General features: G+C 36.5%; 1 protein-coding gene across 6 annotated transcripts in view; it reads right to left on the bottom strand.

Moving 5' to 3' along the window:
- The window catches only part of dtnbb (dystrobrevin, beta b), a 56,127-nt gene extending 43,144 nt beyond the window's left edge, over positions 1–12,983 (bottom strand). For all 6 annotated transcript variants that reach the window (XM_028437683.1, XM_028437681.1, XM_028437678.1 and 3 more), the window contains exons 1-5: positions 12,773–12,983; positions 9,574–9,622; positions 7,226–7,293; positions 5,485–5,565; positions 5,183–5,396 (exon numbers count right to left, since the gene is read on the bottom strand). In XM_028437683.1, coding sequence (XP_028293484.1) covers positions 5,183–5,396; positions 5,485–5,565; positions 7,226–7,292 — 362 coding nt within the window. In that variant the 5' untranslated portion in view covers position 7,293; positions 9,574–9,622; positions 12,773–12,983. The remainder of the gene's footprint in view (positions 1–5,182; positions 5,397–5,484; positions 5,566–7,225; positions 7,294–9,573; positions 9,623–12,772) is intronic.
- Positions 12,984–18,333: the final 5,350 nt, after the last annotated feature.

The following is an 18,333-nucleotide window of genomic DNA, read 5'->3' as shown; positions in this document are numbered from 1 at the left end:
TTCATTTCCCTTAAAGTTTCCCAGAGATACAACAGCATAAAATGCAGGGACCCTGAATGGCCTGAGAAATAAAAGTAGGTCCCTGAATGAACACGGAGCCGATCTACGCGAGCGCACAGAGTGCAATAATGAGAGAGCCTTTAAAGTCAATAATCAAGCTCTCTGCTCCGGGATGCACTGCATTCTGGGTAGAGAAAATAGACATTAGGAAAAGGAATATACAGGAAAAGCATCACTGTGGTTACTTTGACGTTTCTACATCACTAAAGCAGTGAATTTGTGAACTACGTTGTCGCTAAATTCATAGTTGGAAGAAAAATAGACTTATTGGTTGTAAATTTAGTAAATTATAATGTGTTTTTAATGATCATTAGATAGTTGTTGTTGCTCAGGGATGCAGAGATTAGCAAATGATGCCTCCAAGCAAAAAGGTCACGGATTTGAATTCAGGCTCTCCAATGACACATTTCCACTACAGCCCTACACAACTCCACTCATTTGTGGTATCAGATATTACTTCATATTTTCCACTAGACCTCAGTGACATACACACATTTGGGATGCAAGTTCTGTCTTAGACCAGTAGTTTTTAACCTTTGAGAGCTCAGGGCCCAAATTTTCAGGCACAAAGCAGCCCAGAACTGATTTGAAGATGAAGATAGTGGTTTATGTAATTGATGGATTTTATATTATTCATAACAAAAACCAAGTTCAAATTTGAATTTTGAGATTAATCAGGAAAATGCTAGTTCCAATCAGCAGAAGACCTGTTATCATACTTCCAATCTGCTGGACGTCTTCCACATCATCAGGACATACGGGCTCTAACATTGTGTTGAATTCCATGATTTAGATTTAGGAAGGAGAAAGTGTCTATCTTTTCTGAGAGCAAAGAGGAAATTACGCTGTCATTATTATGACATGACACCTGTCATTAGCATGAATAAGGTGTCATGAAGACTGTCATTAAGCGTTGTTCGTTACCCTAACTCTTCGTTACCCTAACCCTTAATCCTAACACCACAGATTCCTCCACCCAACCCAAAAAATGCCAACATAGCTCCAAAGGTGTCATAATTTAGCAAACGACAGTTAAAGACAGCCTTCACGACACCATATCTATCTATCTATCTATCTATCTATCTATCTATCGATTTACCTCTATATCTATCTATCTATCAAGCAAGGAATCTCTGTCTATGTGTGTGTTCCCCAAATATCTCTGCGAATCAGGCTCAGATTGACCTGAGACTTTCAACATGGCTGCTGCTTGGTTCAAGGGTGTGCAATGTCGAATTTGTTTGGACCGCAATGATACCATTCATGAATTATTTCACAAAATTGTCTTAAATAACAGCTCAATGTTGACAGCTAGTCATGGTAACTCAGGATAAGTTGAAAGCTGCATAGAGATCTACAGGAGTGACTGCAGAAAGGGCTTTTAAAAACAACTAAAGTGGGTCTAATATCCTTAAAAAAAAAAAAAAAAAACGTAAATATTGACCAGCATGTGTCCTCAGTGAGCAAAGTTTTAAAGATGATTTAACTTTCATTCTTAATTAATAAGGAATTAAAGCTCCCATGTAAACCATCTATGAAAAAGCTACTTAACCTCCCACTTTTCTATAGCAGGTCATACTTTCTACAGATAATGACAGCGTAATGTCAGACTTATGTCTAAAACTTCAAGTATAGTTTTACCAATTATTTATTTCCTCTTTAATATTTATTTACTTTTTTCTTCTACTTTTTTAAATAGTTATTTACAGACATAAAGAAGGTTTTTCCCCTGGGAGGACAACATGGCAGAGGAAAGGGAAGTCTGGGCTTCCCTGTTTAGGATGCTACCCCCACAACCCAGACAGGATAAAGAGGAAAAGATTAATGGATGTAAAATAAAAAAAAACTCAGCTGGATTGAAAATAATCAATACATTCGAAAAAGTAAATACCACCAAAAGCAATATTATGAAAGTAAATTGAGTCAAATTTAAATCTATTTCAGCAGTTTTCTATTTCAGCATGGCAAAACCAAAGTGTAATGGTCAACAACAGCAGGGCAGTTAATTAAAGGTGGAATTAAATGAATTAAACAGGAAAAACATGATGGTGTTCTCAGTCATTTATGAAGTCCCATTTTTGCTGCTCCTTCTTAGGTTGAGGTTAAGAAACACTGCTCTAAACGCTGGACCACAGGATGAAGTGGAGGGACTTTGAGTCTGTGGCTGTATTGCACAGCTGTAAGAAAACATTTTCCTGAGAAAGCTCAAGTCAGCGTGACAAAACACTAGCAAAAAAAACACTGCGGCCCCCAGGAAACCAAGTAACACAAGCAATAGCACAACTATCGCTTGTGTTGTTGAACCAAAAAAAAAAAAAACTCTAGCGTCTGATAATTGATAGTAGAGTCTTGGTGGGATGTAGAATAACTGTAGAGTTGTTTCAAAATACGAAATGCGCCTTTTACCATGTGTTTCTAGACTCTAAATTAAGTGAGGATAATGCGTTAAATGTATTTATAAAACCCTTATTTTAAAATAATATATGTTTGCGCTTTATTGAACGCAGCAAAGGCTTGAAATGTAATATTGTTTTCATTCGTTCACATTCATTGGAGACATTGTGTGTACATCACCAACCATCATGCGTAAGGACACATACACATAACCTTGGGTTTACTTTTTAATTCAGTATTTGTGTTTTTATAGAGATAACGTTTTGTAAAACAAGAGTAAGAAAATCATCTTTTAAACATCATTGAATAAGAAATCTTTGGATTTGAGTGAATTTCGAAACTAATGTTAATTAAATTCAACTCAGTACATCAAATTAAAGTATGAAGTGTTTACGCATTTTTTGAGCATCTTAGAAGCATCAAGTAATGGATTTTGACTCGTGACCTCAATACCTCCAAAATCCTGGATCTGGCTCTAACAGAAGTTATTAATATAAATTCTTCATCCAGCACTGTGTCACTGATGTTCAATGCGCTGTATGTAAGGAAAAAAAGAGCATATTGCATCTTATCTATATGCAGACTAAATTAAAAAGACAACTTTTAATATTCTGTAACATGCATGGTTAAACTTTGCAATAAACACAGGGTTTTTAAGGGTTGATTTTTTGTGTGTGTGTGTGTGTGTGTGTGTGTGTGTGTGTGTGTGTGTGTGTGTGTGTGTGTGTGTGTGTGTGTGTGTGTGTGTGTGTGTGTGTGTGTGTGTGTGTGTGTGTGTGTGCCTGGACTGAGAAATTACCCTCAACTGTTCCACTTTTTGGTGTATATGAATGTAAAACACTTGCAGTGAATTTGCAGATGTGTAATTTACATGATTTTGCAGAAACTCTGTAACACTTAAGATTTTATCTAAATTCACTGATTAAAATTAAAATAGAATGACATGCTAAAGATTGACTTAAGTATATTTACAAGCCATTCAATTTTCATGCTTTAGAAACAAAAATGTAATGACTGAAAATGAAACCTAAACTGGAGGAAGCTAATAAAGAAACAATGTTTCCATAAACAGAAATGTAAGCATTAGGAATAAAAAAGCAAATAGCAGGGGGAAGGCTGGGTGATGATCTAACCAACAAGGGGATTCCCACATATATCCAGGACTCTTAGTGTTAAAGGTAAATAGTGCAGCGTGTGTTGGTGCATTGTGGACTTTATTACAAGATAAACTATATATACCTTTTAACTTGATGGCACCAGTTAGAAGCACAACAAAAACATCAGGAAGAAGTCGACCAAAACGATCGGATGCTTACAGAGGTGCATTTAGTACACATTTATTACAATGTGGCTATAGCAAAAAACAGATAAATACACATTAAACCTGCACAATTTAAGTTAATAATTGGGATAAAATAAGGCATAATGTTGCTTATTGTGTGCCACATTTTTCTCATGTTGGTATTTGTTTGAATAAAAAGTGAATCTCTGAGGAAATACTTTCATGTTTTCCTTTGTCAGTACCGACCACCGGAGGTGAAAGTAATAAATTACAAGTACTCACGACTGTAATTGAGTTGCTTTTATGGGTTCTTGTACTTTTTTGAGTATATTCCTAAATCAGTATTTTTACTTGTACTTAAGTACATTTTAAAGGAAGTAATAAGTATTTTAATAATCTTAGTTTTAAAATGAACAACGGACATTGTGAAACTACACAAAAAGAAATAACCCGACAACAATCAAATGCATCACATCATAGCCGACCAACCAGATTAAATGTAATGCACGACACCAAAACAGCATTGAATGCCAGAAGATTCTACAAGTTTCTGTTATTGGTGTTATTTTATTTCACATATAATTGTACATTTTGACAAATCTTTTATTTCATACATATGTCTTTGTGGAAAATAAATTAAATTCCAAATGTGCAAGATTTTGTCTCTTCCTGTTTATACATGAGATGTTTACTGTATGCAAGGGAACCGTGGCAAGATTTATTACCAAAAATAAACGTGGGGGGTGAAAGTAACTACAGTAACTTTTGGTATGAGTACTATTTAATTGAGCTACTTTTTACTTGTACTTGAGTATTTTATGTATGACTTACTTGTACTTGAGTACAATTTAAATCATGTAACAGTACTTCTACTTGAGTAGATGCGGACCACATCAGGGTTGGGGTCAATTATAATTGTAATCGTGTAATTGACAATTAATTACAATTATGGCGTAATTATAATTGCATTTGTAATTTTGAAAATCAGTTGCTGTCGTAATTGTAATTAAATTGTAATTGAGTTTAGATAATTCACTTTGTAATTGTAATTGCCATGAAAATTCTATAAAACTTGTCAATCATAATTTTACGCTAAACTTTGGAACCATGTTACAGTTCTATGTTACAGTTCTACACATATGTAGTTAACAGTTATTAAAATATGTTTCATATCAAGCTTTCCTACATTTTGCCATTTTAAGAACTTGAAATCGAGGTGTATACTGACACACCAAAAATATTAAAAAACTAAATTTGTATTGATTAGGAAGCCTAACACGGTACCCAATAGATCACCAGAGTCTGGCTGAAAACCTGCACTGAAAGACATTAGATGATCAATATTTGTTTTTAGCGTATTTTACAGCATAATTACAGGATAATTGATAGTGTAATTGTAACTGAAAATTGTAATTGACACCAACCCTGGACCACACGTCCCATTACCTGTCATAGGTGGCCACCATAAAGTTGAGCAGCAGCCCGATGGATTGTTCCACATTGATCTGATGGGTGGTAGGCAGCCGCTTGTTGAGCTGGTAGTAGATGGAAGACAGAATAGTCTCCAACCGGGACACATTGATCTCAGCGTTATGGTCCAGCGTGTTGAGCCCATTGTCACGAAAAGCTTCGATCATGTTCCAAACATCCACCAGATGGACTGAGGAGCACAAAAGAGTGGGATCAATCGAGTCTCTCCCGTGTGTTTGAAGAATAATTTGTCAGAGAAAGGAGAAAAACTTTCTTACGATTGCATCTCTTCTGCACAAATCGAAGCTTGCACGCTGTCCTATAGGTCGACAGTCTGATAACATCAAAGTTTTGAGCTCCTGTAAAATCAAATCACGAACAACAAAATCATTAAACATTTATCCGTCACATATTTTGGATTGTGTAGGACAGATTGTACTTTAAAGTTGGGTCTGATTGGAACAGAAATCGATCTTGTCTATGAGACCAAGTTCTTGGGCGTCATCATAGGTCATTAACTTTGCTGGAATATTGGCATTCTACATAGAACAAAAAGTACATTAAATAAAGAGTGTCTGAAGTTGCTTTATTCATCTATTTTATTGCCTTACCTGGCCTAATGCTCAGAAAGCTGGGGTAATACATGTAAAACATATGTCGATCCAATAATCAAATGACAAAAAAAGAGCATTAAGAATAAGAAGACAGTCATCAACATCCCCCACCAGATTGGTTGTCAATATAACTCACAAGCTTTTCCTAAATGTCCTAAATCTAAGAACTTAGATGTATACATAAGAAAATATTATCACATCAGAATATAAAATTACTAACTATCTTAAACAATTTCTAGGAAAAGCAGTCCCCTTTGAAGATACCTCAAACAGAGTAAAGAAAAAAAAAACGAGGGCAACAACTGTGGAAAAAATAATTGCGCACTTCTCATTTTCTAATTCCATCAAGGTATTGATACCCTGAAGCCACACACCGAATTTGGTCATCCTATCATAAACGATTTCTAGGAAAAGCTGTCTCCTTTTAAGATACCTCAAACAGAGTAAAAAAAAAAACAAAAACAAAAAACAGAACAAGGGCAACAACTCCGGTAAACAATAATTGCGCACTTCTCATTTTCGAACTCCATCAAGGAATTGATACCCTGAAGCCACACACCAAATTTGGTTATCTTATCTTAAACACTTTCTGACAAAAGCTGTTCCCTTTAACTCAGACGGATGGACGCACGGATGGACGGACGAATGGACAGAGCTCTTCCACACTTTAAGGAGGGGGATAATAATACATAAAGTACAATTCCGGGAACCTACCAACAAACTGTTTAAAAAATCTAGAACAATAAATCATATGTATTTAGTAAAGTTAAAAGAGTTGGAAATGTTATTCAGAGTAAGAATTAAAAGCCTTCCTTTGGATATTACATCACTTTTTAAACAAAGAGAAGGAAAGTATAATTTAAAAGGAGTAAATTTAGAATATATGTTAAAAGAAGATGCATTTCTGTTTACGGTGTTTGGAGTTCACTGTCTATGTTCAAAAATTCTTTACAAAACAAAAAAGTTTTGCACCTATTGAAACACATGTTGATAAATTCATGAATAGTGCTGTTCTTGAGTTGTTTCTGTGGTGTTTTTTTCAATAATGCTGTTTGGGGATGGTCTCCGATAAGCAGCTACTGCTTCAGCCCATTCCATTTGGTTGTTAAAATAAATGTTTATTCGTTGTATTGTATTGTATATATTTGAAGACAGCCAAGAACAAATAAATATTAAAAAAAGAAAAAATATCAAAATCTCTGCAAAATTCTCCCATGTGAGTCTAAATCTGAAAAGCCTAACGGGCGCTCTGCCGATAAAAACTCCATCCCAAGCTGTCTTTGTGTGGGAGGAATTATGCGTGTGAAGGACCACGCATCTCCTGTCCAAACTTGAAGCCAGTCACAGTCTTCCATTTGCTGAGTGTTTATAGTGACAGAGATTTGACTCGGTTGACTCCACTCACTCATTTCCATGAAGAGCTGTCTCTTCTCCACCATGGCCTTGCCTCGTTTACTGCCTTCCTCGATCATTCTGCAGCACATTAAAAACAGCAGAACGAGCAGTGTGTGCTCCGTTTAGACAGTACTATGGAAACAAAAGTACACACCTCCCTTTACTGTATCCAAGACACAAAACATGACAAGAAGGAAGGAAATCAAATATGCATGAAGAGCGTGAACGTAACATATGGACGATTTCAGTGAATAAAACATGAGAGATTGGAGCACTAGTGTTCATGTGTGTTTTTTTTACCAAGGGTGGTGAGATCTAACTCTGAGATAAGTCAATGAAATGCACCGATGAACTCTTAGTAAGCACAAGGTCATGAGTTGAGCTCTAGCCCTTACAGATAGTTGAGCACAACAAAGATTGCATTTGCAAACAACCATGTAAACTAATATGGTATTCTTAACAAGATAACTGAGTATTTATTACCATGGTACCATGATCATTCACATTTTCATTAATAACAATAAATTATAGATCCAAATGTATGGCAAATCAATTTTTCCAAAAAATAACAATAGATTGCAGAACCCAGATCAGTTACGGATGAAACCCGGTGGGGTAATTGAGGAGTCAAATTTCATAAAGATTGATAAATTATGAACCCACATATGATTTTTTTAAATTTCAACTATGATGCAGATATATAATAATTTTTCCCATTTACATAATATCTTTGGTTAAAATTGTGTCCAAATCTGTTCAGTACTTTTGACGTAATCCTGCTTACCGACCAACAAACAAACAAATGAATAAATGCCGTTGAAAAACTAGTCAACGTAATTAAAGTTACAGTATTTAAAACGAGAATTTGGTAACACCTTACTTGAAGTTTTATATATAAGGCTGACATTACGCTGTCATTATCTATCATTAGCATGGATAAGGTGTCATGAAGGCTGTCTTTAATTGTCGTTCACTAAATTATGACACCTTTGAAGCTATGTTGGCATTTTTTGGGTTAGGTGGAGGGATCTAGGTAGGGTTAGGAAGAGATAGGTAGGGTTAGGGTTAGATGGGGTTAGGTTAAGTAGGGTTAGGGTTAGGTAGGGTAAGGCAAGGTAGGGTTAGGTAGGGTAAGGTAGGGTTAGGGGGTTAGGGGGTTAGGGTTAAGGTTAGGTAGGGTTAAGGTTAGGTAGGGTTAAGTAGGGTAAGGTAGGGTTAGGGGGTTAGGGTTAAGGTTAGGTAGGGTTAAGGTTAGGTAGGGTTAAGGTTAGGTAGGGTTAAGGTTAGGTAGGGTTAAGGTTAGGTAGGGTTGAGGTAGGGTTAGGATAACAAAGAGTTAGGGTTAGGGCAGGGGTGGCCAATCCTGGTCCTCAAGAGCCACTAACCAGCATATTTTAGATGTTTCCCTCTTCCAACACACCTGATTCAGATGATTAACTCATCATCAAGCTCTGCAGAAGCCTGATGACAATCCTGGTCATTTGAATCATGTGTGTTGGAAGAGGGAAACATCTAAAACATGCTGGATAGTGGCTCTTGAGGACCAGGATTGGCCACCCCTGGGTTAGGGTAACAAACAATCACAGCCTTCATAACACCTTTTTCATGCTAATGACAGGTGTCATGTCATATAATGACAGCGTACTGTCAGCTTTATGTATAAAACTTCAAGTGTTACCAAGAATTGTATTCACTCAATCATCAAATCTGCGCACTTCATCTGTACAAGGTCACAGGCTTGGTTTTCAGAACTGCTACATCCTGGATCAACACATTCCAGCTCAGGACGAACACACATTTTGGCTTTGTTAACATGGAACCTCTGATAATACATTAAAATGACTGAAAGGTGTTGCTCGGTTTGTAAAGAAAACGTTATTTGCATTTTGAAGATAAACAAGTTTTTTTTCAGCCAGCAGTGGATGATAAAGCGATGATGACATTTAACACGTTCACATACGACATTAATAATATCTATTCCTTGCTCTCTAAAAGACTACAACCATGAGCAGGAAAGGTCATGTTTCAGTATATTTGTGTATAACTCCACAGCATATATAGCTTTACGAACACGCAATAGCTCAGATTGTGACTTTACAAAGCTTTTAGTCGAGGAAAAGGTTACGCAAACGTCATCAAACGAGGGTCCAGAGGGAAAAAAGCAAATCAATCGCAATCACTTGTTGCAAGGAATGGGAGATGGATGGACAAAAATGTAGAATTTAGAGCAAGGTGTGTCCATCATTTTGGTTTTTCTATAGACAAACAAAACCTGTAATTCACAGCTGATTACTCTCAATATGAAGGGATGCAATGAACATGTATTACATATTAGATCATTTACAACTTCAGTCTTACCTGCTACTCTCTCAATGTCTCGACCAAAGTGAATCACTCAACGTCAACCCTGCAAAGAAAGAAAAACACTTAAAGTAAAAGTATGTAATGTGAGCGTTGCCTTTGGAGGAAAGCTATTAGTTGCTGACAAACCATACCAAACTTTTAACACACTTCTCCTCCCCCCCCCACTTCTAGAGATGTCCTTAACTCTCAGTTTTCGCTCAGTTCCCCCCCCCCCCCCCCCCTTCCTCCCCTGTGCAGATACCGGTTAGCCAGCTGGGTAGTACTCCCGCTATGTGCAAATGATGATCGTCTTTGACATCCTGCTCCACAGTGACTGCATCCTGTGGGCTAATGACACTGACTGAGCTGCAAAGGAACCACTTAATGATGATGGACACCCAGCACATTATGACCAGCCAATGGGTGATGAGATCTGAGCGTTCCTGGAAAAGCTTTTTTTTTTTTTTTTTTTTTTTTTGAAAGACCTGAGAGGTCCAAACATGTGTGGATCACATGTATGTTCCCTGGGTGCATTCACATGACTGACAGGGAAGAGAGAGACGTTGGGTCAGTGATCAGCAGAGCACGACCAGAGAAGTAAACATCCTGCTGGTTTCTGAAGCTCTGTTAGAACTATTGTCTTTCTCACACCAATATCTTACAGAACCTCTTTTTTCAGCCAATAAAAAGGGAACTTTCCATTATATTAAAGGTTACTAGTTACAGCCGACAGGAGTGAGTCAATGATTTATTAGAGGAAATTTGTTTTGCCTGCTCCATGATGTAACAACGATAAAAACTTTTTACGTTTTGGGCTCAAATTCTTGTTACATTATTGACCAGTTGTAACATTTTTGGTTTCATTACGTATTTTTTTTAAATAACATTTCGGGTTGTTGTTACATATTGGGCTCAAACAAGCCTGCATTTCAAATCTCCCATACAAGCACTCTAACACATCATTGGTTTTTAGTTTGCTTTCACTTTCATCTAATGTTCTCTCTTTTTTTCAACTGTAGAATATTCTTATGTTTAAAGTTATTAATAAATAGGTCGGTTTTTCTCCTTCCTACTGTTGCTGACTATTGTTCTCTGAGTAACATCACTTGATCAAGGCTTTTCTAACATTTCACAATACAAAATAAGTGATAACATTAGGCTATGTATGATTCACACTGACGTCATATCGGATCAATATCTGTATTGATCAATGCCCAAGGCTGCAATATCGGTATCGCATCACAAGTAAAAAAAAAGTCATATCCAGACACCGCTAACAGATACAGCAGCACTGACTGATTCTTTGACATATTTATTATATCATTAGAGAAGGTTTTGACGCAGAATATTTTCCATACATTACAGGGTAATTGTGTTCTTTAACGCCACCTACTGATATGGTTTTGATTATTTTGCCTACAAACAATAATGGCATTATCATTATTATTATCATGGCCAACTACAGTGAATATTTACTTTAATAATGTTGACAGTAAGCACATCTATACGTTTCTCTCAAAGTACAAATGGGTTGAATAGTGGCTGAAAAATACCAGACTGAATATGAATCACATATTAATGAAAATTGTGGGTAAAAATAGATGTCATTCAGAGATATAGGGCCTATTGTGTAATATTTATATAACCCTAACCCTCTGTTATGTTACTTCATACTGTGCAATAATTATATTTCATATTCCTGCAATAGTTTTACATTTTATACTGTGCAAATGTTTTTGTTTTTTTTTCTGCAATATCTATTGATAATTTACTACGCTGCTACCTGTAAATAACTCCTGCATATTTAGCCCATCATACCTTAATTAGAGTTACTTTATTATATTCTTCTTCTGTTGTTTTTCTTTTTAGCTGTGTGCACTTTAAGGTGAAGCCAAATAATCCAGTTGTACAATTGTATAATGACAATAAAGGCATCACAAATAACATTTTTAGTAGCCATAGAAAATTTTAAACATCTTTTTTTTTTTTTGATATATTTATTTAACACTGCAGGGTCTTTAGCTGGTAGCAAACTACCCCACAGAGCACAGTCGACCTAGTTTTAAATACATTCATATGAGTCCTAAATGAAACACAATGTGCATCTGTGCATTTTAAAGATAATAACTCAGAGAACATTGATGTGCTTTTGTTTTGTTTTTAAAGAGATATGCCATGTAATGGACATGCATCATGATGAATGGTAGGGTGTAAAAATGGATCTATAATAGTAAATTGAATCTAATCAATCAGATCTTGACCAGGATGACGAAGGGCCTGAGTACAGTGAACATACGTCATCAAACCAAGGAGACAAAATTCAACAACAGGACATAAAAAAACAGAAGTATTCTTTTAGGGGGGGTGCCTGGTGTACTTTGGAGATCATTTCTATGCAGAGGGAAACCCAACTGTCACGTCAGCAAAAAAAAAAAAACAAAACAAAAAAAAAAACAACAATACAATGGTTTCAGTGCCAATTTAAAGCCTTTGGAGTAACTGCATAAATCTATGGTTGGGAAGCTCAGCAGAGCGTTTCACAGAGCTGAATGTAAACAGAGCAAACCACGAAATAATGAATGAATAGGCTGCAGGACAAGGTAGGAGGTGTTTTTTTTTTTTTTTTTTTTAATTATTATTATTAATAATGAATGATGAAATGAAAGCCATCCGGTGCATTAAAATCTAGTTTTGTAACATTGTTTTGTTTTCCTCGCAGATGAATTTACATACAAGTAAAAATCTAGATGTTTGAGGGAGATGCGTTTTCCCACTATAACCGCACCTTTGGCTGCCTGTGTGAGGTAATGACAACATCCATAGAAGCTTCGCTCACTGCAGTATCTGTGATATGATTCACTTCAGCCTGACACCGACCGAGCAGTGCTGCAACACCTCGGAAATCACTCCTGGAGAGCCGGCTCAGAACAAACGTAGCCATATTGATGTTTGCATCTCATTCCGATGAAATAAGACGTGTGTGCGGTGGTGCTTTAGTGCACTTTCAGTGTAATTACCAACAAAGGCAATCACGCATCTTAGTCAGATCTTGCGGGTGTGAGCGCGGTGGCCTTTACCGGAGTAGCATCATCATCATCCTCATCATCATCATCATCATCATCATCATCATCCGCGGCAGCAGCAGCAGCAACATCAGCAGATAGGACCGATAGGTAGTTGAATATGGATGATATTTCCTCTATGATTCACTCACCTCGTGATAATTCCGGGCGTGTTTCCGTCACAACTGCTGTGGTGAGAAACAGCTGCTGTCATCCATCATCATCATCATCATATTTCCAGCCCTTCTCCTTCTCCCGTTTCATCCGACCTCGGTGTCGGTAACTGCGGCTGCAGCTCCGCTCCGCTCAGCACCATCAGCATCAGCATCAGCATCAGCTCCACAGCGTCAGAGCAGAGACGGACGCACTGCGCAGCCACGGCGCGCAGATGCAGATGCCCATGCGCGACGCGCCGCACTTTACGCATGTGCGCGCACACGCGCTGGTTTAAAGGCGCACCGCTGATATCACGAGACCATTGTTTACTGTTCTCAACAGCAGCAGAACTTTACGTCGACAAGAATAATGTTGAAATCGATTAACCTGGATTAGCAATAAAACAGCAACACAAAACTTCGTCAATGTTGTTTACTTATTCAGCCATTTATTTATACATTTATTCATCTTTTTTGTCGTTGCAAGAAGTAGCTACATATTTCCATAATGTAATCAAATGTAAGGGGTTACTTATATAGAAAAGAAATATGCAAAATGTGTTTTCCATTTATCTATTCTCTTAGTCTAACTATTTATGTATAAATTTTTTGTTTTGAAAGAAAAAAAAGAAAAAAAAGAAGAAAAAAAGAAAAAAGAAAAAAAGAAAGATCATTGTTAAAATATTAATTCTCATTACAGATATGTCAAACTAATTTTAGTTCAGAACAGAAATGGCAGCAGATTATACTATACTATACTATAGTACAGTATATAATTTCACCATCACTGTGTCGTATAGTTTACTTTCACGTAGAAATGATGTATAAACAATGAAAAGCAACGACAATATCCAAGCGGCGTTATGTGACAGATATTACTCCATACAGGAGCCTCACTTTAAATTTCCTTGATTTTATGACCAATTTTTTATCTAATATGCATAGGTGAATGTCTCGGCATTGGCTTGTGCCTTAAAGTTCAAGCACTCTTGGTTTGTGCAGTAGGACAACAAACTAAAACATACCAGCAAATCAACCTCTGTAAACCCCCTCGATAAAATAAGTATTTGGTCACCTACAAACACGCAAGATTTCTGGCTCTCACAGACCTGTAACTTCTTCTTTAAGAGGCTCCTCTGCCCTCCACTCGTTACCTGTATTAATGGCACCTGTTTGAACTCATTATCACTATAAAAGACACCTGTCCACAACCTCGAATAGACACACCCCAAACTCCACTATGGCCAAGACCAAAGAGCTGTCAAAGGACACCAGAAACAAAATTGTAGACCTGCACCAGGCTGGAAAGATTAAATCTGCACAGGTAAGCAGCTTGGTGTGAAGAAATCAACTAATAATTGGAAAATGGAAGATATACAAGACCATTGATAATCTCCCTCAATCTGGGGTGCCACGCAAGCTCTCACCCCATGGGGTCAAAATGATAACGGTGAGCAAAAATCCCAGAACCACATGGGGGTACCCGAATGACCTGCTAGGACCAAAGTAACAAAGGCTACCATCAGTAACACACTACGCTGCCAGGGACTCAAAACCTGCAGTGCCAGATGTGTCCCCCCTGCTTAAGTCAATACATGTCCAGGCCCGTCTGAAGTTTGCTAGAGAGCATTTGGATGATCCAGAAGAGGATTGGGCGAATGTCATATGGTCAGATGAAACCAAAATAGAACGTTTTGGTAAAAACTCAACTTGTCGTGTTTGGAGGAGAAAGAACACCATACCTACTGTAAAGCATGGGGGTGGTTACATCATGCTTTGGGGCTGTTTCTCTGCAAAGGGACCAGGACGACTGATCCGTGTAAAGGAAAGAATGAATGGGGCCATGTATCGTGAAAACCTCCTTCAATCAGCAAGGGCATTGAAGATGAAACGTAGCTGGGTCTTTCAGCACGACAATGATCCCAAACACACCGCCCGGGCAACAAAGGAGTGGCTTTGTAAGAAGCATTTCAAGTGCCTGTAGTGGCCTAGCCAGTCTCCATTACAAAGTATTGAGTTTCATTTTTGTTATTGAGCCAATACATATTTTCCACATAATTTGCAAATAAATTCATACAATGTGATTTTCTGAAATTTTTTTCCCCTCATTTTGTCTCTCATAGTTGAGGTATTCCTGTGAGGAAAACTACAGGCCTCATCTTTTTAAGTGGGAGAACTTGCACAATTGCTGGCTGAATAAATACTTTTTTTGCCCCACTGTATATACCATAAGGAACACATTTCTTGTATTGTGAAAACTTTTTCTGATTCTGAAAAATTTGGGGGGGGGTCCCATTTTCCAAACAAAAAGGCTTCCAAAGGTTACATGAAATGTTAAGTACTACACTTTAAAAAAAATAAGTCAATCATAACCTGTTTTTATATTATGAAAAATACAACCATAACTAAGTTGTTTAAAATTTTAAAATCTGCAGGTAAATCCAATTATCTTTAAAAGACTAGCATGAGCGAGCATAAAATCAAAACCACAATTGTCTTCCAATGTTTTATTCATAATATTCTAGAACTCTTGATAAAATACACTTTGTTGACAAGTGCTGATTATTATAGTACATTCCACCCAGAGTTTAGACGAAGACGGGATATATAAAACCAATTCATCTAGTGCCAAACGTTTTAAAAATGGTGATATTGCGCTCCTAACCAAATCTATAAAAAATCACGCACAAAAAACAGGCGAGTGGGAAAAAGCTGACCGACGCCTTTCAACAGCTTTACGATTCAAGATTTTCATTTCCACATCACACTGACATGCAATCAGTCCCTGATTTTATCTGCATTCTAATGTCACATTCAACTGGAAAACACACAAATATATCAAATGGTGACATTTAATTTGTGGAAAATAAGAATCATATAAAATAAATCATTGTGAGCCTGATTTAGTCGTTAAAACATCTATGGAAAATATATGAAAACATGTCCTGATTCTAATTTGAAATTCAATTTTTCCACAAGACACACTATCCTCCCTCACACACAAGGAATGGATTTATATTATTTATATAAAAAGATGCTTTTAAAAAAAACACACAAATTTGTGCTCTTTTAAAGCAACATAGATAGCTTACTGGAAACACACTTTATTAGACAATGTCTTTGTGGAAATAGAAACCAAAGAATTTAGTGAAAAACAAATAACGGACAATAATAATGGGGAATTCAAATAACAGACCCAAACACTCCTGTACAGTGGTCTGTATTAGATTAAGAATTAGCCAATATGCTATTATTGTAAACACCCTGTTGATTGGTTAAAAACAATTCGCAAATAAATGGTTTATATTAAAATATATTAATTAACATATATTACTTTGATTACGAGTTGTGAATTTTAAAATCAAGTTCTGATTGTATTAGTTTTATTGACATGACTTTGGTATGTCGACCTTGGAATAGGGCTGGGTTATATATCAAGACTCAAGATATATCGAGTTTTCTATTTTGGCGATATAGAAAAATACAGTATCGCCTTGAGTAATATATATATTTTATAGCTTATTTTGTATCAAAATACAGCATGAAAAGCACAGTTAGGCTGGACTAGAGAGCGTCCTAACCCAGACCTTCATCTAAATTAGCCACACTACAGAACTCACTCACGTATTGTCCCTTAGAGGAGAAAAAGCCAAAAGTGGCACATATTCATCAGTTGTTAATAAATGTGCCTGTGTCACATTTTTCATTATCAAATTTAACCCTGAATTGTATTTCTGATGAGACTTTATTTGAATTAAAAATACTAGTACAGTGCCCGTCGGAGGTATATATTCATATTGACATCAACAGGAGTTCCACAGTGTGGATGGGAAATTGAATGGGATATATATTCTTTTGGTAGCCAGAACATCACCGACATTTAATCAGCTGTTCCTTAACCATTAATCAACATTTCCTGAAAATTTCATCAAAATTCATTTGTAACTTTTCAAGTTATCGTGTACAGACAGACAGCGTCGCACTGCATTAGCACAGAATAGAACACTGATGATGACGTCACTGTTGATGACATCATCGGTTTGAACATTCTTGGTGTTCTAAAACAATGTTTGACGGAGCTCCACAGTGTAGATTGGTCAAATTGGTTTTGGAATGACTAGATTAAGAATGCACAGACTTGGGGTATTTAGAAGCCGTTGTCAAAGTTTCAGGTCGATCAGACACTGCGTCGGGGAGATATTCTCTCCACATGCACACAGACGTTCCTCAGATAGATCAAAATTTATATCGTATATTGCCATTTTGAGAAAAAATATCGACATATGAGTTTTGGTCCATATCGCCCAGCCCTTACTTTTTATTTGAAGGCTTATTTTCAATTCTTGAGAGCAACATTAATGATTTATCATGCAGGAAACACACAAATGTTGTGTATCCCCACACATTATTGTATTGATATTTCTGATTTCATCATGAATACATAAAGTACCGCTTTTCTGTCTGAAAATAGTCTTTTTTTAAGTGAAGTGTTAGCCTGGCATTGTAATCTGTGACTCATTGCACATCTGAAACATTTCTCTTATCTATCCAATGCGGCTAAAACCATCTGCGTCATAGCATTTAGCGTTCCACCCTAACTAATTTCTCTTTCTCAAGCTTTTTCATTATAAAATAAAATTGTTTCAATATAAACAGCAGGATATGCTCAAGCTAAAAAAAAAAACAAAACAAAAAATGCTTCACAAATCAAATAACTACATCTCAGCAGATACTATAAACAAACAAATATGTACAGTAATAAATCATCTTTAGTCTTTCTTCGTTTGTGTGTTGTATTTTCAACCATTTACCTATTTTCATTTCTCTCTCTACAGACGTGTGGAGGACACAGATTAGGTAGGAACATAAAACATATAACTTTTTCTTTTTTTTCCATTTTTTTCTAAGTGCTTTACACAGTTGCAACCTTATAGTTAGATTGCTTTCAAGTGCTTTGCCCTGTAAATATATATATATATATATATATATATATATATATATATATATCTATCTATCTGTGGGGGAAAAAAATCATCACAATGCAATTGTTATAAATTCAAAAATCAGGTTTCTCTCTAAAACTATATGTACTCTGTTCAGCTCTGTAATCTAAACGTCTTTAGGGTTTTTCTTTATGTACAGTTCTATATAAAATAATCATAGTGGGTTGCACTTCCCTGCCATGTGTGCATTAATGCCAAATAGGAGCTACTTGACAACTGCTGATTATCATTAACGCCCTTTTTAAGATCCTTTGTACCATAACGTGAATACTAGGCCCGATTCAAACGTGTCAGTCTATAGCTAAATAACAGTCGTGATGTTTTACAAAAATAACATTCGTCTTCTCCTACACACGCGCACTCACGCACATTTAGAAAAATATATCACACTAATCTAGCCGAGTGCAAACATTGCCACGTGTTCGATTACACACACATGGATACGCGTGTGATTTAAACGATTGGCGAATCTACTAAATAATTGCACGAAAAGTTTCAGCGATGTTGGGGGGAAAAACTAGAACATCCAGTGTGAACCAGGGTTGGGGTCAATAA

The sequence above is a fragment of the Gouania willdenowi genome, chromosome 22, assembly GCF_900634775.1.
Source record: "Gouania willdenowi chromosome 22, fGouWil2.1, whole genome shotgun sequence".
Taxonomy (NCBI): domain Eukaryota; kingdom Metazoa; phylum Chordata; class Actinopteri; order Blenniiformes; family Gobiesocidae; genus Gouania; species Gouania willdenowi.
Note: the sequence above shows the minus strand (reverse complement) of the source record. Positions and strands in the feature narration are given on the sequence as shown.